The sequence below is a fragment of the Myotis nattereri genome (genome assembly GCF_964212035.1).
Source record: "Myotis nattereri genome assembly, chromosome: 2".
NCBI lineage: Eukaryota > Metazoa > Chordata > Mammalia > Chiroptera > Vespertilionidae > Myotis > Myotis nattereri.
Genome location: NC_138076.1, coordinates 32,257,846 through 32,283,017, shown reverse-complemented (window position 1 = coordinate 32,283,017; position 25,172 = coordinate 32,257,846). Strand labels below are relative to the sequence as shown.

Below are 25,172 nucleotides of genomic sequence, written 5' to 3'. Positions count from 1 at the left end.
TGCATAAACTGCACCTGTTTTGTAACATAAACCTGCATCCTAAAAACCATTCAACAAATAAAGATGGTGACCATAACAATTACCCCCAAAAGATTCCTTATGCCCTGTGTAGTATCTGTTTCCTTCTTACCCATCTCAACTTCTTTATCCCCAAACAAGCATTGATATGCTTTTGTTTACTATAAGTTAGTTTCATTTTCTAAAGTATTCTACAAATGGAATAAAGTAGATTCATTTCTGTCTGGCTTCTTTCACTCAACATAGTAATTTTGACATCACCCATATAAGTTGCATCAATAGTTTATTGAGTATTATTGCTGTTGTAGGTTTACGCACCTCTGGATTTGGGTTGTTCTCAGTTTTTGGTTATTATAAGTAGAGCCATTATGAACTTTTTGTACAGGTCTTTGTATGGACATGGTTTATTTTCTGAGTGAGGCTATAAATATAAGAGTGAAGTGACTGAGGCATATGGTTAAGGTATGTTTAACTTTCTAAAAAATTGCCCAACTGTTTCCCAAAATGATTGTATTAATTTGCATTTTCACCAAGAGGGTATGAGTGTTGCAGGTACACCATCTCCAACACTTGGTTCAATCAGCCTTTTTTCATTGTTGACATTCCAATGGATGTGCACTGATATCTCATTGTGATTTTACTTTGCATCACTCTAATACCTAATGATATTGAGTATCTTTCTGTGAACTTATTTCCTATTCATATGTCTTCTTTGGTGAACTTCTTGTTCTAATATATTGCCTATGTTTTCACTGGGTTGTTGTTTTTAGAGTTCTTTATAGATTTTGAGAACACATGTGTATAGATATTTGATTGGCAAATATTTTCTCCAAAACTATGTCCTGCCTTCTATTCTGTAGAAAAGACTGTGTAGAATTAGTATTATATTTTCTTTAAATGTTTGGGTAGAATTTGCTCGTGACACCATTTGGGTATGCAGATTTCTTACTTGGAGAGATTTTAAAGTATAAATCCAATTTCTTTAATAGTTCTTGGGATATTCATGTTGTCTATTTCATCTTGGTTGGATTTTAGTAATTTGTGGTTTTTGAGAAATTGCTGTTTCATCTAAGGTGACAAAGTTATCCATGTAGAGTTGTTTGGAGCATTCCATTATTAACCTTTTAATATCTGTAGGGTCTGTGATAATATCCTCTATTTTTCTCTTCTGTTCCTGATAATGATAATTGTGTCTTATTTATTTTTTCCTTACCAGTCTTGCCAAAATTTTATCAATTTTATTTATTCAGAGAAAGAGCCAGCTTTTGATTTTTATTATCTCTATTGTTTTATTTCTTTAACTTATGGAGATTGACATTTTTACAATGTTGAATTATTCTGCCCAAGAACATAGTGTATTCATCAGTTTGCTCAAGTGTACATATTTGCATTCCAGGAACTTAAAAATATGTCCCTCTTACAGATTTTGAACATATCCTGTTAAGTTTATGTCTAAATATTTTAAGTTTTGCTGTTATAAATGGAGCCTGGAGCAATGGAATAATGGGTTGTTCAAATCAATTTGATTGAAACCACTCCTATCTGTATTACTTCTTCTCCTCTGCATGCTTTAGATTTACTTAGCTCTCCCTTTTCCAGTATTAACATGGAAGTTTAAGTTAAGAGATGTGAAACCTATTTTCCCCTAATATAAGCATTTAATGTAAATTTTTCTTTGTTTGTTGAAATAGCACCATCAGACTGATGGTGAGTTTACCATTCCTTTTCAGTGCACCCTGGCCTGGAAGCCAAGCAGTTCTAAACCCAGAGGTGGGTGTTGGTGCAAACAAATAGTTCTAGAAGTCTCCTACTGCAGGCTCAAGGGGCAGGGCGTGGAACCCATAAATCGCAAGCGTGCAGAAATGCACTGTATTTTATTTCCTCCATTATCTCCTGTCTCATCCCAAGCAGTCCTGTGGCAGAAGGCTCATAGTCTACCTGATCATCTGAGCAAGGGAACTCTTCCTCCCCATTCAGAACAATAGTGGTCCCCCAGAGGATGGGGTCAACCGTATTGAACTTTTCACTTTCCTGTCAGAAGGCAGCTTGCCCCAGGTGCAGATGTAGTCACAGAGGTCCACAGTCAACAGGGCTAATGAAGCTCCAGACTACTGGCTGGAACACAGGAAAGGGAGACCCAGGAAATGAGAGACATCTAGTGGGACAGAGAATTCGGAGGAGCTATGAAAAGTGACAACAGAGAGCTTTTTATGAAACCAGGGCTCACCTCCAAGCTCTGCAGGTGTGGATCTTATACTTATTTTACCTTTATTTTATTTTTTTCTGTTTAATCTGTTTTAATGGACTATTTTTAGAGCCCTTTTAAGTTCACAGCAAAATGATCTGAAGATAGAGTTCCCACATACACCCTGCCCTCACATACGCAGCCTCCTCCATGAACATCTCCCATGGGTGGTACATTTGTCACCACTGATGAACCTACATTTACACATCATCACCCAAAGTGCAGAGTTTACATTAAGATTCACTCTTGGTGTTTTATAGTGTCACTTTTATTTTTATTTTGTTAAAAATATTTTAAAGATATTTTATGCAGTAAGGTATTTTAAGCTGTCATATTTTTCTTCTTTATTTAATTTACTGGTGTGACATTGTTTGCAAAACCATACAGGTTTCAAGTGTACAAGTCAATAAAACATCATCTGCATACTGAGTCTTGTGTCCATCACCCCAAGCAAAGTCTCTGTCTAACACCATTTCCCCCACTTTGTTCACCTCCACCCCTCTACTACCCTCCTCCCCCCTTTCCCTCTGGCTATCACTACACCGTTGTCTGGGTCTGTGTGTGACTTATATAATCATTTCATACTCCTGATGCAAAACAATTGAGTTCTCTATCCAGTGTCCCATGGAATTTTTCACTCTGGCTGATGAGAACAGCCAAACTTCCTTCCTGTCTTTGTGATGGGATTGATTCACTCTCATCCATTTGGGTGGTACCTTTCTGGGACGTTGGTAGTTCACTCGCATGCACGTGCTGATCAGTATTCTGCTGGAGACTTGAGGGGGAGCTCTGAAGACCTTTGCAGTCTTCTCTCTGTGTAGCTCTCCTCTGATTCTCTGCTCTGTGAACTCCCAGTGCCATTTACTCAGGAGATCCCCAGACTTCACAGGACCCCCTCTTTAGGCCACAGGCTACATCCTCCCTCTTTGAAGTAAGCTGACCAGGCTTACGTCTAAACTCATTTATTTCCACTGACCTTCATTGGCTAGTGTCCATTTCTTCTCATATGTTGCCCAGTCTTAAGTTGTTTGTGGACAGAGGATAAAACTAGTAACTGTTCCCCCATTTTGACTGGAAGCAGAAATCTGTGAACTTACTTGTTATATTGGTTTCCTACTAGATGGGTACTTTATCTATTAAATTGGTCCTGTGAGTACCTATAATTTATTATCACAACAGAGAACTTCCTAAAATGATGCTATGACTTGAAATCCTGTATTTTTTAAGATAATTTTTGATAGTTTTGAAATGGTACACTTTTCTGTTTGATTATGCACATTATGTACACCAACTTTTCCTAAACAGACTAGTATCTCTGTATAAAAAGTAACATAGAGCAGCTGGTATTTTATAAAATCATGATGCCAGACAAGAGTTTGGGATAGGAAGTGGAGGCGAATACTATATTTGAGTGTGCATGGGATTTTAATTAAGCTAAATTAAGCATGTTAGAAATTGTTCAGGAAGCTGATACCTTTCATTCTTATAGAATTTGTGGGTTGAAAGATTCTATGACCAAAATGGTCAGAAATGCATATTTATGTCCAGAGTTCTGAACAGACTTAGGAACTTCTTGCCCCCGCCCCCAGACACCACACACACACACACACACACTTTGGCTCAAGAAAAAAGTACAACCTGCTTTGCTCACAGTAGAATTTTAAGAGTTAGCAGAGTCTCGTCCATTCTCTTATTGATGCTCTGCCAGTGTTTTAACTCAGGGGAACCCTGAGACATGAAAAATTTCTTAAGGTATTTGAAATTTAATGAGTGATGAGGATATGTTTTTTTAAAAGTACCTTTCATTACATTTATCAGATATTATCTCAGAAATCTTTACAAAAATCATTACCTTTAAATATTGCTGTAGCCTCTTATCAGACATTTATCAGGTCAGAAATAAGGTTCAAAAATTAAAATTTAAGCAAATATATTTGGCCTTTACTATGTACTATTGCCATTCCATTTCAGTGATAATCTTTTTCAAAGAAACAGAAAACCTGGATAACACAAGCCTTGAAAGTTATAAGCCAGTGATGGCGAACCTATGACACGCGTGTCAGAGGTGACACGTGAACTCATTTTTTTGGTTGATTTTTCTTTGTTAAATGGCATTTAAATATATAAAATAAATATCAAAAATATAAGTCTTTGTTTTACTATGGTTGCAAATATCAAAAAATTTCAATATGTGACACGGCACCAGAGTTAAGTTAGGGTTTTTCAAAATGCTGACACTCCTAGCTCAAAAGGTTCACCATCACTGATATAAGCTCTGTATATGAATCTTGTACATTCTCTTTTCAGGATTCTCGTATGATATTTATTACTTTGATTAGAAATATAAAATCTTTAAATGAAGCTGCAAATATACTTTCTTAGCACTAGTATTTAAAATTAAGAAAAGTAGCAATCATAAATAAAATCTAACAAAGTGAAATGTTATATTATGCCTGGACTTTTCTTTCCTATAAACGTTATTTCTTGTGCTAAATCTTACCCATTTTTCTAGAGACCTAAAAGCTTGAAAACTCAAAGATATCTCTATAAAAGTTATTCTTTGGAATTAATATTGAGTTCCTACTAGCCACCTGAGGCCATTTGAAGTGTTGAAGATACAAAGATGAATAAGTTTTTCCCAAGTCTGAAGTATCTTCCAGTTAAGTGGGAGGAATAGATACATAAGATAGTTCTGTAGGGGGTCAGCAAATCCTAGAAGTAGCTTGTTATCTGCGAGATGGAAGTGTTCAGAAGGAATCTCTAGAGGAGTCTTGAAAGATGATGAGAAAGAAGCTCATTGAAGGAGGTGATGGAAGATATCCCAGTCTTTAAATGGGAGTAAGGGTGAGGTTAGTTATAGGTAATATACATAAAAGGAAGGTGGTGAGAAGCATGAAACGGTGTGCAGGGACAGACATTCTCACTACAGTAGCATAAGAACAAGCAAGAAGAATGGATCAGAGAGAAAGGCAAGACCTGTGTATTTTGGGGTACAACACTTGGAATGTATCCTGTAGCTAATAGGCATCAAACATACAAAACAGTGTAATAATGTGGCCTTATTTTCTTTTATGCTAGATTAGCAATCAGCAAACTATGACCCCTGGGCCGAGTCCAATCAGCAGCCGGCTTAGTATATTAAATAACATTTCATTGACACACAGCACACCCATTTGTTTGCATATTTTCTATGCCCCATTTTGTGTTTACAAAGGATAAGTGGAGAAGTTGTGACATAGACCATATGGCCCACAAAGCCTAAAATATTTACTATCTGGCTAATAATAATAATAATAATAATAATAATAATAAAAGCTTGCTGACCCCTGAGATGGATCTAGCACAGTTTCTCAACCTCGACACTTCACATTTTGGGCCAGATAATTCTTTGTCAAACTTGGCTGATCAGTGCATTGTAGCAGCATACCCGGATTCTACCCAGTAGATTCCAGGAGCACTCCACCTCCCCCATCATGATAACCAAAAATGTCTCCAGACATTGCCAAATGTCCCCTAAGAGGGCAAAATCATCCCTGGCGAAGCACTACTTGTAGCAGCTAAGGTGAAAACAGTGGAAATTTGAGTGGAGTGAAAGGACAGATATTAAAAAATGTATAATTTGATATGAAAATTGCATCATTTAGTGTTGATAAACATGGGCTTCAGTGAAAATTGGAGATGACTTTTAGAAATCTAGCTTGGGTTTCAGCATGGTGTGTTGGGTCAGTGTTACGTGCCCTTAACTGAGAAATCCTAGTGGAGGAGAAGCAGGTGTCAAAGAGAAGAGAATGAGTTCAGTTTTGGATGTGGTGGGTTCATGTATCTATGATATGCTGAGGTAACAAGGCTGATAAGCTACTGAGTACGAGAAAAGTCTGGCAAAAGATATATATTGAAATGTTGCTAGATGGTGGCTGGTATTTAAAACCAGAGCTGTAGATGAAAACCACTGAGTACAGTGTCAGAAAACCTGACAGAATATAAATCCTGTGGAAACTGTGGCAAAAAGGAGTTTTTTATAGTAGAGGGAACCAGAAATGAGGATACAAAGTGTCTACCGTGTTTCTGAATTAGGGAATGAGCCACGGAGGGTGGTAGGTCAAAGGAAAATTTTGTAGAAGGAGGCATGAAGGATGCTCAAAAACTTTTGAAAGATATGATGAGAAGAAGACAAACAAGAAGAGAAAAACAATCAAGGGTCAAGAATGCCATGGCCTCCAAAGAATACTATATGGAAAGTCCCCACTTAATGCTGGCCAGAAACATTTTCAAGAATAGTGTGAGCAAGTCGCTCCCTGCGTAGATGTTACATAAGGTTCCTTATAAACCTCCAGAGTGTTGTACAGATATCACATTAGTGGGTGGCAATTACGACAGTAGGAGAGGGATTTTAAGGGCACCATCATCAGACCAGATATTTGCAATGGTCTGTAAAAGAGGCAGAACGCCTGGGGATGGAACTGTTGGGAAGTCATAGACTACATCTTTCTCCCTTCCTAATACCGATCCGTGGTCCTACGCAGGATACATCTTTCTATAGCAACACGTATATTATGCATTACATATACTTGTAGGTTTAAAGTGTATTCATTTTGTTACTTTCACTGAAGCTGATCCACTCAGCTGGCCTGTTTTTAGAGGGTTTAAAATGGTTTTAAATAAATCGACCACAGCCTTCTTTTAGTATCACCCAATCTGAAAGTATAAAAGACACAGCGGAAGAAAAATGGGTATTTTGACCATTTTTAAACAATCTAAGTGAATGAGAAGTGCTATTAGGTAACAGTTGGCAAGGCAAAGTGGCCTGGGGAAGGAAACACAGCACTGCCAGTTCCTCCTGGTGACCACCTCTGCTCCTTCACTTGGGACGGATGCTTCTAGCACAGCCCATGCCCCTTCCCTGCTATGGAAAGGATCTGTGAGAAACACGACAATGACTTTGGCGTCAGAGATAGTGACCAGGTGCCAGTAAGACAAAAATGGTCCGTACCCCTCAATAGTACTTAGAAATAAAAATAAGAAATTAATGGCTATGAAATCGCATGCTTTTACTTGACAGCTACTACGCTATGTGATATGATCATTAGTTTTTATATGTTGTATAAATTGAGAGATATCATCAGCAAAACCATATTGCTGAGTTATCATTAAAACAATACTAAGTAATATTATTTCATTGCTTTTGCTTTGTAAATAAATATACTTATATGTAAATATTAGACTTAATTATAGTGTTATATAAAATAGTATTTAAATAATCCTTAAACTTTGGTTTTTTTCCCCATGTCCTCTCATTTCTCCTTTCTTCCCTTCTTTTCTTTATCTATTCACCCAACAAGAGATGTTGAATGTATTCTTTTCCATACTCCAGATATTTCAGGGTACTTTAGGGTTAAAAATATGGAATACATAGAATATTCTCTGCCTCAGAAACTAAGAGCACAGAAAATGGTAACATGGAGTGATCAGAAGTAGATGCAGGCAATGTCTAGAACAGTGTAGGTTTCCAGGGGAGGAGATCATAAGGTTTCCTGGAGTAGACGACATTGAACTGAGGCTTGAAGACATTTAGAGTTAGCCAGAAGTGATGGTTGTCCACAGAAGCACAACCATGAAGGAAAGTGGTGAGTTCAGTAAATTTCAGGATGGCAGGAGTGTGTGATCTTAATGGGTGGGAGGTGTTTAACCAAGAAAAGGCAAAGTATCATGAAAAATCTGCTAGCCCATGAAAGACTAGAAATGTATACTGGAGGTTGGGAGTCCTTTTTGAGCAAAACTGTGTGAAAAATTTACTAGACAGGTGTGTATTTAGAAGACTATTGATTACACTGATTGATGTGGTTGAGGCTTCATGGAGATAACTGGATTGAGATGAAGAAAAGAACATAAACTTTAAAGATGTTAGGATGTTAAAATGAACAAAACATGTTGATGAACCAATTTTTGACAGACTCCACAGTTTCCAGGTAGGCAGCTGGTAAATGGTAGATCCCAGGGAGTAGGACAAGATGGGAGAGTGTGTGTGAGGTGGGGAATGGAATGTGTTGACCTTGAGGTGTGTTTGGGAGATCCAAATTGTGCTCTTCAGGAGGCAATTCAGCAAATTGCCATGAAGTTCAGGAAAGTGATTATTGTGTTTTACATACAAAAACAATTAAAATCATTAATTTATAAATGATTGTTATAGCTTTGAGTGTGTTTAAGGTTTCTTAAAGAAAACATTACAAGAGAGCCAAGAGGTAAAGACTGAAAAAGCACATACATTCAGTAGAAGGATGGAGGAAATTATGTTTATAAAGAAGAAATTGTGAAACAGGTGACAGGGTAACATAAAGAATAGGAGGGAAGCCAGGGTTATGGCTAATTCAAGGAGGAGTGGTCAATGGTTTCATGTGGTACAGAGAAGATCAAATTATGCAAAACAGAAAAGGAGGAAAAATCCCTGCAATAAAGTTGTTGGCTTGGACATATAAATCATTAACTATCGTGATATATGATGTTATGATGGTGTGCACAAAAGTAGAAACTGGATTGCAGAGTTTGGAGAGTATATTGGAATAAAAAGGAAACTTGGATTTGATTGTTACTAGAATGCTAACCCATCCTTGCTAATTCTCAGTTATCACACTATATTGTGGTTAAGTATTATTTAAAAAAGATCAAAGCTTGATGGTCATAAAAATGTGTTGACTATGTAACAAAGATTTTTTCAGCTCTTTATGTAAAGAGGAAATGAGTAGTAAAATAGTTCAAATGAAAATTTGATTTACAGAGATTTGTATTCTTTACTGACAAAATTCATTTTGTGCTGCCCAGACAAAGGTAATTTACATTTCTGTGAACAAGAATCATTTGCATTGTTACCAGTTTTCTGCAGCTTAAGTTTTATCCCTATAGAACTACAAATAGCTTAGTCAAAAGTGATCCATGATCATAGAGTTAGTGATTCCTAAGGGTCCTTTGGAAAATGTCCAGCATTCTATTGAGAGGTCAGGCAAGACAGTTTGGGTGTCCACTATTTCCTATATCAAGCAAAGTGTTATACATGTATTAATCTTAATGGATAATTATAAAACAAACAAAAAACCCCCCAAAAACTGGAGATCTGGTGCACAAATCTGTGCATGGGTGGTGTCCGGCTGGCCCACCCCAATTGGGGCTGATCCAGCTGGGCCGGCTGGGGGAGTGAGCGGGGAGGGGACACGGGAGGTTGGCCGTCTGGCCCTGCCCCTGATCGGGGTGCGGGGCGGAGGGTGGTGTTGATGGGGTCTCAGTGCGTGTCAAAGCAACCGGTCATTCCAGCATTCTGGTTACTTGGCTTTTATTTATATAGAAATGATAGGAACCAGAACATTTTTTTAAAAACATATTTTATTGATTTTTTACAGAGAGGAAGAGAGAGGGATAGAGAGTTAGAAACATCGATGAGAGAGAAACATCAATCAGCCGCCTCCTGAACACCCCCTACTGGGGATGTGTACGCAACCAAGGTACATGCCCTTGACCGGAATCGAACCCAGGACCCTTGAGTCCTCAGGCCGACGCTCTATCCACTGAGCCAAACGGGTCAGGGCAAGGAACCAGAACATTTAAGTGTGTGCTGTGTTGAAAGTGTGTGGCATGTTAATAGAGCATTTTTTATGTTATCCAATCCTCTAGTGTTCTAGTTGATGCTAAGTCCTAGAGATCTAGTGTACAGAACAGTGCCTAGAGTTAATAATACCGTATTGTAATCTTAAAATTTTGCTAAATAAACTAAAGAGCATAAGAGGAAACTTTTTGAGGTGATAGCTATGTTTATGACATTGATTGTGGTGATGCATTTACAGATGTGTATTTATGTCCAAACTCATCCAGTGGAATATATTAAAGAATATATTAAATATATTCTGTTTGTCAACCATACCTCAATAAAGTGGTTTTAAAAACGTGAATAATTTACAAAATAAATAATCATGATTAGGTTCAGATACCAAACCCTAAGTCTTGATTCAACCATTGTCATACACCTTCAAAAGTAAGTGTACAACAGAAATGTTCATTTGTATTGAAATAGTCTGATCTAGTTTCAGTGCCAGACTGTTTCTTTGGAGATCATACCTCATTCTTAACTTCTTCATGATTGGATAACCAGCTGTAATGGCGGTGATATTCTGAACAACAGATTCATATGATACTAAGTAATTAGTTTCAATATCTGAAGTAGGCATAAACTGGTAGTATTAATAAAATGACTGCATTAGCCACCAATCCTCATAAACCTTTTTAGCCATTCCCAAAGAGAATTGCCTTCTCTGTTTAGGAGAAAGAGAAAACACTTGAATGGCAAATAACTCTAACAAACAGATTGGCCTGCCTTGGTTTCCTGCCCATACTCAGAAAGACAGGAGGTCAGACTGACCCTGGTGAATCTTTGGTTAAGGAGCAAATAGCTTTAGGAATAGGATAATTTTTCTTAAACCATATAGCTGATGGAGATCTCTTATTTAGATTTCAACAACAAATGAACATCTGTTCTTTTCAGTGTAACTAAACAAGCTGTTCTTGTACCTGATAAATACAGGCTATGGCTCGACCAGTAAATTCTGCAAAATGTGCAGGACAAAAGCACCGATTGTACTCAGCATCCTCCTGGGTGTGCATAAAGAGATCGGAAAGCACGAGGGGCGGTTCCTTCGTTTGCAGCCATGTTTCAGCTCCGTCACATATTTGGTCCCCCAAGAGGGCACAGTTTTAAATGTCCCCTATGGTAGATGGCTCTGGAGGATTTTGCAAGCGCGGGTGGGGTTCCTGTGTAGAAAAACATCCTAGGGCTGTATTAAAAACAAGTACAAACCTGGCTGAAATAAACGTTTCATGCTGCAAAGGCTGCTCAGGAAATGAAGCCTAGCACGTATTTCACACTGTGATGTTACTAATGTAGTGCTCACTTTCATCCATTTATTGAATAAATAGAACATTGTTACATCGCACAATTAAAAGGAAATGGTGGAACTGGCTGTAAGTAAGAGAACTTGAGAGCATTGTTATGTAAATTCTTAGCAGAGACTCTGAATTCTCTTTTCTTTCTTTCTTTCTTTCTTTCTTTCTTTCTTTCTTTCTTTCTTTCTTTCTTTCTTCTTTTTTCTTTTTTTTGGTCTTGTCTACAGAGTGGTACTGGCTAATCCCAGGAGCTGAGGTAAAATGTAGCATTCTTTCTTATTATTTAACTCCCACATTGTCTGGGAGGAGAACACCCTGCCTTAATTACATGAAGTATGTGAATGAATGAATACCATAGGATTAAGGCTGCATCTCTGGGTGTATGCGCTGCCATGGGCTTTGAAAGGAGGTGCTTTCAAGGAAGTGGCTTTGATGGAAGTGGACGAACTTGGGTTGTGGTTATTCACACCCACCACCTTCATGCACACGTCTTGGCTAGTTAGAACCCACACAGAGTGAGAGCTGAGAGTTCTTCCTGGGATTTTCAGGTAAAGGATAGGGGTGCCCTAAACTTGCCAGTCACCTGGCCCCTGACAGAACCAGCATGGGCTGCAGGGCAATGGCAGTGGGGAAGCTCCTCTGCAGTGCCCTCCCGACGACTCTTCCCAAGGATTCCATTACTGGGGGCTCTTGAGCCAGGAACAACATGGGAATGGGAAGTGCCACTATCTTTGAATGGCATATCCATGTTTCTAAAGATGATAGCAGCCTATTCACAATAATATGGAAAGAGAGGGGAAATATATCTTTTCTTTTTAAAATACGTTTTTATTTAGTTTTTCTAAATATATTTTATTGATTTCAGAGAGGAAAAAAGAGGGAGAAAGAAAAGCATCAATGGTGAGAATCATTGATCAGCTGCCTCTTTCATGCCCTTACTTGGGATCGAGCCTGAATCCTAGGCATGTGTCCTGACCAGAAATCAAACTGTGGCCTCTTGGTTCATAGGTCACCAATCATCCAACTGAGCTACACAAGTGGGGTGTGAAATCAGTCTTAATCAGTGCCATAAGCAGTAGGTCCTAGATTGTCATAATGTAAAGACTTCTTTTTTCCCTTAGTAGAGTTATATATAGATCCTAAAGACCACTGATAAGCTTAACGTTGGTCACAACAGATGTAAAAACAAACTCTAGAGCAAATTTCAGGTCTGAACAATCCAGGAGGTGTAAAAGCCATTGCAAAACACAGCTACTGTCCCCTGTCTGTCCTTCCTGTAAAGATGAACCAAGAGGTCATGGGTCCTGAAGAATGGAGATAGGTGGCCACCCTGGGAAGTGAATCAGGCTGATGAGCTCCAGGCAGAGGGCACAACAGATGCAAAGAAATGTGACAAGTTCTGAAATGCTTTGATTCACTGGGTGCAGAGAACCACTGGGAAAGTGGTAGAAGATGGGGTAGAAGGACAGGCAGGTACACAGGATAAAGGCTTCATATATGGTACACTGAGCCGCGCTGGCTTTAAAATAGCAGAGCCAACCCCCGCTACAAGACAGGCAGGCCAGGGGCCAAAGCCTGGACAGAACCTGAAATCATACAGGGGATTTTAAAACCCTAAGAGTCATGGGAAGAAGAGAAAGACTGTGCACACTCTGAAAACACAGGTTTTTGTGTAAATTAGATAATTTTTGACAACTTTATGTGTTTTCACATTCTCTAAAAGGAGGAAAAAGCGCTCCTCTTTCCATGCCAAGCACCTCTGCAAGTCCTCTCTGTGTGTGTCTCATTTCTTCTTCTTACACTCCCTCCCTCGCATGTTGAAATAGGTCTTCTTTCTCTCTCAAGCCCACTTGTGCTCCTTTCTCTCCATACCTCTATTTTCATGATGGATGTCAGTACGTTGCTAGGCAGCTGCCACGCTCAGCCCACCACTCAGCATTCTGAATGCTGCAAATTATCCCCAAATAGCTAGAAAATCACCCTTGCGCACCTGCACTGTGCTTACTATGAGAGCAGGAATACGAGTGAAATGAACAACCCAGGCAAGTTGGCAGAACCAGGGAAATGCGTCCCTATTTCAGCATAGTCAGATTGTTACATTCGCGATGTGCATGCCAGGTAGAGAAACCCCATAGAGCCCTGTGCGAAATAATCAATGAAATGGTCATAGAAGAAACTGCATCCATATCCCATAAGAGCTAAAGTTAATGAAATATAATCTCAAGTAAAGTGAAAATATAAAAAATAAGCATGAAGCAAAGCTAGAGCTTGTAAGTTTCTACAAATGTTGCCTATAAGCATTGTCGGTTCTTCCTAGCCCCTGAAAAACAAAATATCAACACACACACACACACACACACACACACACACACACACACTAATTAATTCTACTTCACCCTTAAGCTGTTGACCTTTACTTTTATTTATGTGGTGAACCACCAGAGCCGCCCACCACGTGTGCGTCTCCACCATCTGCTACTGTCTTTATGCTGTAGGAACCTGCTTTCTTCTGTGTCTCTGGCATTATCTGGATTCCCCAGTCACCAAATCCAGCAGCCCTTCTCAGCACGGACACACTTTAAGCTCCCTGCAACATTAAGCACTGATGACTGCATTCCAAACTCTGCTCTCCCTTGGCTACCGGCCCCAGTCCTGCCTTCCTGCCCAGTCCCATTCCTCCTTGCTCTGCCCTGATGGGCTGTTTTTCTCTGTCAGTCCTCCAACATAGAGCTCCTGCAACATTTCCTGTCCTGTTTCTGTGGATTATCCAGTCCATCCTGAGGGAGGAGGAGGTTAATGGTCCTCCCCACACATTATTTGCAGGAACTAAAATATGTCCATTATCAAAAAGGTCTTGACATAAGAAAACCACATCTTTTCTGAGATATAATTTTGATAAAAACGCCATGCTGTATATTTGAGTATACGCAGTGAAATTAGATCACATCTTGGTAACCTCCGCATTTCATGGCAGAGATTCTTCTTGCAATAGGTGCTCAATAAATATTTGCTGAATAGAAAATGTAAGGGGTTCCAGGACTTAAATCTTCACAATAGAATTTTCTTTTGAATGAAGAGATGAAGTTAATACTCAGGAAACAGAAACTCTTTCCAAGAAACTGCATCTCAGTTTTGTTTTTGAAGTATTAGCTTGATATAAATGCTTTGTTTTTTTTCTGAGGAGATGCTTCTATTTCTTGCAGATTTCTTAAAGTAGTGAGTTGAGTCACTACAAGATTTTACCTGACTTCTGTGGTTACTGCATAAACTTTTTTTTTTGTCTCTAGGTCTGCAACGGGTAGGATGCCTTCTTAAAACTAAAAGGAAAAATGACTTTTGAAATGAGAAATATTAATTCCTTTCCTTAGGTTCTGCTTTATAATTCTCAGTTGTTGTTAGCTTTTCTCTGCTTCAAATGCAATCTATCCCTCTTAGCAACGTCAAAATAAGTATGTCCTATGGTGTGGTCCTTTCTTACAATTTCATAAGGTATCTGATATGGTGTCTGCTATTATTTTAATGTCATCATACTCCTGATACTATTTCCATCAGGAAAGCCTATTGGTTCTGCCTCCAGATATGGATAGAGTTCAAGTCCAACCAGTTCCTACCACTTCCATTGCTCCCATCCTAGGCTGCGGGAAAGCCTCCACATGGTCTCCCTGGCTGTCCACTTGCTCCACTGCCACCCACTCTCAGCCGAGCAGCTTCAGTGATTCTTTTAATGTCAAGTGATATAACTTGTCTGCTCATTCCCAGCTCAGAGTCAAAGCCAAAGTCCTTAGAATCACGGGCATGATCTGAATCTTTACCCATGTGGTTACCTTTGTGAATCCTTCTCCTCCCCCTTCTCACCTGCTCTGTTCCAGCCACTTCCTTGCTATTCCTCCTTCCCCAAACTAGGCAGGCACTACCCCACTCAGGACTTCTGGCCTTGGCTGTTCCCCAGAGAGCGCCACCACTTGCTTCTCATCCCTCAGATATTTGCTCACAATGAAACTTTTCCTGCTTTATTCTTCTTCATCTCTTTCATTGTGTCTGACATTCCTTCCCTTTACATTTCTATCTGCTCTATCTCCATCAAAGAATGTCAAGAATTGTCATCTGTTCTGTTCCCAGACTCATTCCCAGTGCATATTTTGTGCTCAATCAATATTAGTTGATTGATTAAATGAACCTCAATGAGCCACAGGACCACCAATTCTAGACCTAGATCTAGATCCCAATCATTTCCCTCATCCCAAGAGAGGATGAGACAAGAATGGGTTTCCTGGAAGAGGTAGCATTTATTTCAAACCATCGGTTGACTTATCTTGGACACAGGGCAGATGTCAGCCTGAACACAGAGTTCTTCAGTGGGTTGTGGTGTTTTTATCTTGAACAAAAGAGGCTTGGAGTGTGTGGGGATGAGAGCTGAGAAGTCCTACCTGTGACCACACCGTGCTCAGGACCATATAGTGCACCAGGCTCATTATTACCATTTGGCCTCAGATGGAGTTTCTGTGAGGTTAAGTTTAGCACAGCGTTAGACCAGGGACACCACCTACAGATGACACTCACATTCCAAAAGATGAGGTGATTTTAATTACACTAAAATAGAATGCCTTACCCTGTCTAAGATGACGTTTTTGTCTTTTCGGTTGAAATGTCAGAATTATACCATTTTAGGTGTCAAAAGAACAATATAAAATGAGAAAAAAGACACCAAGGGTAAGAATTTTTTTTCTGACTTGTTAATACTGTATTCAGATATTTGAATTATTGTCAATTCAATTCTTGGTGATAATTAACAAAGTTCCAGAATGAAACAATTATAGGAGAACAAAAAGATAATTTGACTGATTTCTTTTCATTATGTAGCTCTGGCTAAATGGAAGAAATGCATTGATTTTCCTAAGCTTGAATGGGTCTGTATTTCATTATAAGTTCTGATTGACTCTTATAGGAGAGGTCCAGTCACCCAAAGGTCAAAGAGCAACAAATTATCTCTGCATGTCCCAGTCCTGATGATTACTATTGGGTTTTATATTTTTTTGTTTTTCATGCTCCTTTTCCTTACTAGAACCATCTAGCACTGGGGGCTTGTTCATTTCTGCCTAGACTGTAGCAATGGTCATGGAGAAATTGCCTCTGGAGTTAGATTGCCCTGGGTTCAAATCCAAGATCAACCACTTTTACCATCTGTATAAGTGTCCTCAAGCTGCCTTAACAAAGTACCACAAACTAGGTATCTTAAGAGAATAGAAACATATTATCTCACAGTTCTAAAGGCTGGAAGTCCAAAACCAATGTGTCAGCAGGTCATATGCCCCTCTGAGACTCTGGGTAGAATCCCCCCACTCCTCTTTTAGCTTCTGGTGGTGGCCTAAAATCCTTGGTGTTCTTGCCTTGCAGCTCATATCCAACTTCTGCCTCTGTCATCACATGTCATTTTCCTCTTCTTATAAGTACACTAGTAGCCCGGTGCACGAAATTTGTGCATAGGGGGTGGTGGTGGTGGTGTCCCTCAGCCTGGCCTGCACCCTCTCCAATCTGGGATCCCTCAGGAGATATCCAACTGACAGTTTAGGCCCGATCCCAGGCCGACTGGCAGTCGGACATCCATCTTGCAATCCAGGAGAGCTGGCTCCTAACTGCTCACCTGCCTGCCTGCCTGATTGCCTCTAACCATTCTGCCTGCTGGCCTGATCGACCCAACTGCACCCCCTTCGAGTCTGATCACCCCTAACTGCTCCTGCTGCCATCCTGATTGCCTCCAACTGCCACCCCTGCTGGCCTGATCACCCCCAATTGCCCTCCCTGCCAGTCTGATTTCCCCCAACTGCCTCCTCTCCGGCCTGCTCCCCCCCAACTGCTCCCCCAACACCGGCTTGCTCATCCCCAACTTCCCCCCCCACTGGCCTGCTTGCCCTTAACTGCCTCACCTCTGCCAGCCTGCTCACCCCCAACTGCTCTCCTCCCGCTGGCCTGCTTGCCCACAACTGCCCCCCCTGCCAGCCTGCTCTCCCCTAACCACCCTGCCACCATGGCTTTGTCTGGAAGTACATCCAGAAGGTCTCCCGGTCTAATTAGCATATTGCCCTTTTATTAGTATAGATAGTCATATTGGATAAGGGCCCACCCGTTAATGACCTCATCTTACCTTGATTACATCTGCAAAAATCCAACTTCCAAATTAGGTGCTGGGGTGGTGGTGGGGGGGTGGGGGGAACAATTCAACCTATACCCATCTGTGTGAACTAGAGCAACTGACTTAATTTATGTGATCATCAGCTTTCTCACTATCAGATTATCATGCAGACCTCCTACAGTGATGAGGAGCATGTGGAGTAACATATGAAAAGCCCCTTGTACTTCTTCAGTGCTCAAGAAATGTTACTTCTCATCCCTTAAATTCCCAGCTCAATTTCCTAGCATCATTTATGTGTACCTGCTTCATACAAAAACAATGGAGCAGACACCATGGAAGGTACAAAGATGACCCGTGCTTTAGGGATGCTCACACACATTGAAGACTGACAGGAATAGTCTAGTATTTATGTCGTATCCCAAGAAATACACATACAGTAAGAAAGGGGAGAAGTACTTGCTAAGTGGCTTGACAAGGGCCTCATAGCAAATTTGCTACATATTTGGAACCTGAAGCTGTGTTTAGATTTCCCAACCCAGTTTCTTTCCTAGTCTAACACATTATACAATTATATGGTTTGTCATCCTTGGACCAAACATTGTGAAATAAAATCCATGTTTGCTGAAGTCATGCACCAGCATCGTTTGGGGATGCCCATAACTTTTAGGCATCCATTCCATTGCCCTCTGCACACTTTACTTTCACATCCCAACCCTCCACAAACACACACATACTCCATTAGACCCACTTGTTCTCTCTGTTCCACCCTTGAAATACATCTTTCTCTCCTGCAGCAATCATAATATGGCCAGTAAAAAAAAAAAAAAAAAAAATAGCTACCAACTTCAGTGCCTGCTGGGTGTGAAATCACATTCTTGCCTATTATTTAAAAAAAAAAAAATCCACTGAATGCTTCTGTCATCCATAGATCATCTCGGTCCACTCAGTTTGATCAAAAGGATGAGCAGGATTTTTATATCCTTGCCTCTGGCACTACAATTTCATGTTCAGTCTCTGTTACTTGCTATTTTTACTCCTTTCTGTACCCCAAATTTGACACATGAGCAAAAATCTATACAGGAAAAGGAAGGGTATTGCTGATGTTGATGTATTTATTTTATCTGAGTCAAGATTAGGAAGACTATGACAATTCTCAACCCGGAACAAATAATAGAGAGACAGTCACTGACTTCTGATGCTTTGGCCTAAAATTGGTTGATTTTATGATGGAGCTACACATATACCCATTCCGTAGAAACCAAACTTCCAATGTTGGATTTTGATCTTTTCCCAGGCCATGGGTATGCCCTAGATTCTCTCCTGATGCTGGGACGTGGCAGTGAGCCTCAGTTCCCAGTCAACCACATGATCGTGAGCACAAACCATCAACACTCTACAGTGTATTCATTGTGTGAGATGATTTTGCCCAACTGTACGCTAATGTAAGCTTTCTGAGCACGTTTAAGGCAGGCTAGGCGAAGCTATGATGTTCCCTAGGTTACGTGTATTAAATGCATTTCAACTTCAGATATTTTTAATTTACAGTCGGCTTATTGGAACATAACCTCATCATAAGTGGAGGAGCATCTGTACTGAGTGTTCAGTGACAATGCTCAGGATGTAAGAAAGGAAATAAACGTCTGCTACTGAACAAGTCAAATAGGTATATTTTCGCAGTCTGCATTATAGGCCAGAACCTTAGTTACTGCAGCGCTGGCTCGCACGCTGGGACCTCATTTCTCTACAGCACTTGCAGAAATAAGGAGATGCGTGTGAGTCCGCTGTGGCTGTCGGTGGGACATGGCCACTGCTCTCAGTGCTGGCTCGGGGAAGGGGGGAAATAGAGATGTGTAGGCAATGTACTTCCCTCCTTAGTTGCCTTGAGGAAACAAAAACACTCCTTTTAGAAGATGCCAAATTTGCCGCAGCAAAATTTAGATGAAATGCTAAGATAGTCTACAGAAAAGAAAAGAAAAGTAGGTGATTTACCCTTTAGCACTGAGTCCCGTTAGCAGTCCCACATGAGAACCATACACACACAGAAGAGGATGCACTCACACAGACCTTCCCTTGTTCCTTCTGTCCATCCTCCTCCTCCTCTTCCCCTTCCTGCTCTTTCTCCTCCTCTTCTTCCTTCTCCTCTCCCTCCTACTCTCCCCCCTCCTTTTCTTTCCTCCTCCTACTCTTGCTGGTCCTATTCCTTTTTCTTATTCTCTTCCTCCTTTTCCTCCCCCTCCCCTTCTTCCTCTTCCTCCTTCTAATGCAGTTTTACTTATATGTCGGGTTCCATACCATAAGTGCAAAAAATTTTTATATTGATGATATAATTTTGAAAGCAGTATTTTTTAATACATCCATAGAAAACTATTATGTTGGCAAGCATTTCAGCTAGGGAATGAAAGATAATAATTTAAAGAAACTTCCAGGACATAATACAATGTCCTGCTGAAAGATTTCAAATACTCAATTATGTAATATGTGGGGAGAAAGCTGTTCTGCTCAATGATTCCGGGTGCTTTGATATTCCTTTATTATAGATTCTAACTACGTCAAGATGCACTCTCAAATGGGCATAAAGTATGCTGGTGTTTCCTAAAAGCTCTATTTTTTAATATCATTCTAAATAGTTAAGCAAAAACTAACAGATTCCCTCCTTCTTCTTCTTCTTCTTCTTCTTCTTCTTCTTCTTCTTCTTCTTCTTTCTTCTCCTCCTCCTCCTCCTCCTTCTCCTCCTCCCCCTCCTCCCCTTCCTCCTCCTCCCCCTCCTCCTCCTCCTCCTCCTCCTCCTCCTCCTCCTCCTCCTCCTCCTCCTCCTCCTCCTTCTTCTTCTTCTTCTTCTTCTTCTTCTTCTTCTTCTTCCTCCTCTCCTTTTTTGCTACATGGTTTGCATCATTCCATGCTAGTGTTAAACATACATTAAAAGCTTGAACAATATATTTGATTCATTTAAAACATCATTTTCCATGTAAAAGATGTGTTATTGCACCGTTGCCTGTTAAAGGCACAATGAATGGAGTATATGGGGACACGTGGAACTGGGAGTGGGGGCTAAGAAACAGTGTAATAAAGACAGTTCTGTTGCTTATAATCACTGGCTTGATGAATTCAGTCACCACTTTCATGTCCCTGCTGCTTTTCACAGGTATAAGCCCTTGGTGGAGACACTCCCCGGCGAGAAGAAGAAGCTGTCTGCTGAGGAGAAATGCCGACTTGTTCTCCAGCAGTGTAAATTACAAGGCTGGCAGGTTAGTGACCTACAAGCTCCTAACATACCCGCTTAGGATTTTAAATAAGTGAGCTGAGTCATTGCGGGGAGCCACCGGAGTCTCTCTGGCAAAAACAAATTGCTTTGATGTGTTTGGCAAGGCGAGACACTGCGTGTATTCCCTGGAAACGCATCAGTCTTTCTGATTTCCTGGTTTCAGCAGCGTGCAGCACACACACGAGGGAAGCCACAGGCTCCTGTACGGGACTGACAAGACGTTCCTGTCGCCCCGCTCAGTGTGTCCACGTTGCAGATTTAAATATTGTCAGGAAAGCTTTTTGAAACATCTAAAATGTAGCAGAAGCCAGAGAAAGCGAACGGTGAGGACAGAGCCGTGATTTCGTTGGCTCCTGGCTGGTATCTCACAAGTGTTCTTCAGACCAGACTTCCCCAGCTCGAGTCTTGTTTAGGCTCCTTTGCTCTGTTTCTCTTTGCCCTGCTTCTAACCTACCACACACTGAAAACGCCACTGTCCTTTCAACCTCATTTAATGGCAAAATCTTCATAATTGGAAACATTTAATTACGTCCTGTGATCCTTTTGGTTGGCAGAGGCCAGGGGCCCACGGGAGGAATAGCTGGACTTGCAGAGGGAGGAATTAGCATGAAACAGTAAAACAAGAAATACTCCCCAGAAATAGTGAGGCACAGGGTGGGTTTTGTTTAACAAGGCCAATATGCCACCTTACTAGGATAAGGAAGAGGTTGTTTGGAACTTAAGAGTCAGGACAAGAAGGTAATATTGGAGCAATAATGGGAAACAGAATCAAGGCCAAGGCACCAGGAATTATTGGGCATTTCTAGCTATAAAACAACTCTAAGTGCTTAGGCAGCAAAGGGCATGGGGGCTAATAGTTTTGGCAAAACATAACCATTAGTGGAAAGCAGATATAAATCTCATTTAGAAAATGATGGAGCTTTCATAAGTGAAAATATATGATAATCACTGAGGCCTCAAACAAGATCTTCACTTCAGAAATGACATGAACAGAAGGTTCAGAATTGCTGAGCATGTCTGAGAGTGGTTCAATCTAGCCCAATAGGTAGAAACTACTGGCTTGACATCAACCCACACGTTCTTCTATGATGAAGAGCTAAGAACATGAAATTTTAGCACTGATGAGTAATGATTTGATTATTTCTGCCACCCAATCTTTTTCTTTACCATCTTTTCCCTCTTTCTTTTTTTTTCTCCTAATAATGATGGAGTTGAACTTTAAATAACAGCCTGAAGGAGGAGGCTTACACAGTCTGTAGTAATCATGGATGCACATCGTGCCTAAAGATTGCATAAAAAAGGAAGGAGGAATTACTAACACAGAATGATGTGAGCTAGTCACAACAGAGTCATAAGATGTGGGGGCCACAGATAGAAATGCATATCAAGCTTGTAGGTGAACTTAAGTCTTTTCAACTGAATCATCGATGGAATGTTTAAGTAAGCTTTAAATAGTAGTGGTTCATGAATAAGTAACTCTAAGATATTCTTGTGTTTTTTCCCTTTAAATAATACTCATGGATAAGAATAATTAAAAAGAAATAATGTTGAGAAAGAAGGTCCTGTTGTAGGAAAAAGGTGAGGGAGTCTGGAATAAATCCTCCACTAAGAAAGTGACTGGCAGTGACCACAATACCTGACTAGCCATCAGTTCTCTGATACACCTGTGTAGTGTATGGGATCAAAGTGTGCAAGGGGACTGGGGAACAAACTGGCAGCCATTTATCCATGTGCTAAGACACTTAAAATTTCTGCTGAGGGCAATGATAAATTAAAACACATGCTTGGACTTAGAAAAAGTTCATCAAAACAAAAAATTGGAAAAAGCTCACATTTCATTGCACTATTCCATTTCCCCTCACTCCTTACCTCTTCAAAGGAGCCTAAAAATACAGAACAAAGATAAATGTATTCATTCATTGAACATGTTTGCTCCTGTGTTCCATAGTAAATAGTTGATGAGACTGCTTTCTTCAGCTTCTGTAAAATGTAACCTTCCGGGTGCTTTATCATAGAGGACAAATCATTGACTTCACAGAAATAAAGCTTACTCTTATGTCACTTTTCTGCTAGTCAGAGAGCAAAAGGATTTTTTTTAAAAAAAAAACATTCATTTTTGACCTGGTAAGTCAGATTCCTCAGTTTGAAAACCAAAGCATTTGTTTGAAATGTGTTGATAGTTGCAGTTCTTACGATGACTCTCTTCTCAGTGGTTTAATGGACCAGGATGAACAGGAGCAACAGTGAGGTCCTCATGGATGGTTACTGTGTCCGTAGCATGATTCCCAAATTGCTGAGAGTTACAGTGTGTGTTTCTGTGAAGCAGGCAGGGTTAATCCTTTGCCTCTGAATGGTTAGCATAAGTTAAATTACTCTTTTCCGTAATTTTAAGAACAATGCCAGAAGATAGAGGAGATCAGAGTTACCTTTTGCTGTGTGAACCTGCAGAGGTCCTCAAACTTTTTAAACAGGGGGCCAGTTCACTGTCCCTCAGACATTCCACACATGGGCACTGCGGGCCCGGGACGAGTCGGCTGCTAAGCAGGACTGGCAGCGGCGGCAAAAGCACCCGGCGGGCCGGATAAATGTTTTCGGCGGGCCGCATGTGGCCCGCGGGCCGTAGTTTGAGGACCCCTGGTCTAGAGTATTAGCTACAAATTAAATTCTCTTTACTAAAGGTGTGATTCTTGTATTGTTGCATCTTGAAGATCTTATGAGATTTCTTCATTTCTCCTTGACATTAATCAGACCTTGTGCAGTAAAGCCTCTGAATCATCAAGATAGGATTCTAGCCGAAACTGGTTTGGCTCAGTGGATAGAGCGTCGGCCTGCGGACTGAAAGGAACCAGGTTCGATTCTGGTCAAGGGCATGTACCTGGGTTGAGGGCACATCTCCAGTAGGAGATGTGCAGGAGGCGGCTGATCGATGTTTCTCTCTCATCGATGTTTCTAACTCTCTATCTCTCTCCCTTCCTCTCTGTAAAAAATCAATAAAATGTATTTTTTTTTTAAAAAAAGATAGGATTCTAAGTCCATGGTTCTCACACTTTCATACATGGCAGCAAATGCACAAGTGCTGATGAACACCAGTGTTTCCTTGCCTCAGATGAGGACATGTCTCTGTCCTTCCCTTCAGTGCTGTTGGGTTTGTTTACCTATCCACGTGCTATTTATTCTTTACATAGTTGTGGCTTGGGAGTCAATATGCGAGGGAGGTAGTGGGACTTTTTAATATTTTGTAAAAAATGATTTCTCTCTTCTACAGAATGTGTGTGTGTGTTTTCTCCAAAAACCAACTATTCAGGTGTTTTTGTGTTTTTTTTTGTTTGTTTTTTTTTTTTTTGCTTTATTTGACTTAAGCTGAATAGCATCTCTATGTAGAAAAAAGAAAGCAGGTAGGGTGAACAGTAATGACCTCATTTTAAATACGAGGAAATGGAGTCTTGGAAATCAGCGCACTGATCAAAACATTAGGTGCCGTTAATATTTGGTTTCGGTGGAAAGGCCCCTTTGTGACGCCGGCACCTGGTCTTGCTATGCTCTGTTCTCTCCACTGCATTTCACTCGATCTGTGTCTTTCAATGCAGCCGCCCGGCGCCCTCTTATTCAGGTCACAGAACTAGGAGGACATAGCCCAGGCGTCCCCGGTGGAGCTTTGGTCAAAGGCACTTACATATTCCTGTATCAGCTGGAGCAGATTGCTTCTTGTAGTTAGTGTGTGTGTGTGTGTGTGTGTGTATGTGTGTGTGTGTGTGTGTGTAACGTTCATAATTTATCCAGTAGATGAAGGAAAAAAAACTGGCAGCTTCCCGTTGCTGCCCAATTCTGATCAGAATCTTTTTTACCCAAACTGTCAGCCAAATGACCCTTACATAGCATAGCACTTTTGGACTTTAGTTCCTAACTGCATCTTGGAAAGAAAAGGAGAAAGGAGAAAGAAAGAAAAGGAAAAGAAAATGGAGAAGAAGAACTGGAATGGAGGGAAGACATGATTGACTTTATACAGTGTTTCCTATCAAGTCTAGTCCTGAGAGCTGAGACCTAGATGCTACCCTGCCATCCCCAGGAAATTTGAGGGTTGAGAGAAGATTCATGGGTGGTGCTGGTTGACAGGCGAGTCAGGGTAATTTTGGTTATAAATCACTACTTGAGCACAGATAGTTTAAGAACGGTCTTATTAAACCATTTTGGTAAATCCACCCAGTTTGCAATATGCCAGGCTTTGCTCACTACCACCTTTTTTAAAATATGTATTGATTGATTTCAGAGGGGAAGGGGAGAGAGAGAGAGAGAGAGAGAGAGAGAGAGAGAGAGAGAGAGAGAGAGAGAAACATCAATAATGAGAGAGAATCATTGATTGGCTGTCTCCTGCATGCCCCCTACTGGGGACTGAGCCTGTAACCTGGGCATGTGCTCTGGATTGGAATCTAACCTGGGACCCTTCAGTCTGCAGGGCGGTGCTCTATCCACTGAGCCATCTTTCACCATCTTTTAAATCATCACATCCCCCCACCTCCTTTTAGCTCCTTCTTCTCTGCTTAATTCTTATTCCTTAGATGCACGTGTTCTACAAAATTGTTGATTGTCTCTCTCTC

At 40.6% G+C, this 25,172-nt stretch overlaps 1 protein-coding gene across 1 annotated transcript in view; it reads left to right on the top strand.

Annotated features, from left to right (window-relative positions):
* The window catches only part of MYO16 (myosin XVI), a 418,102-nt gene that overhangs the window by 283,002 nt on the left and 109,928 nt on the right, over window positions 1-25,172 (top strand). Inside the window, exon 27 of the mRNA XM_081084505.1 lies at window positions 20,458-20,560. Within this exon, the coding sequence (XP_080940631.1) occupies window positions 20,458-20,560 (103 nt within the window). The remainder of the gene's footprint in view (window positions 1-20,457; window positions 20,561-25,172) is intronic.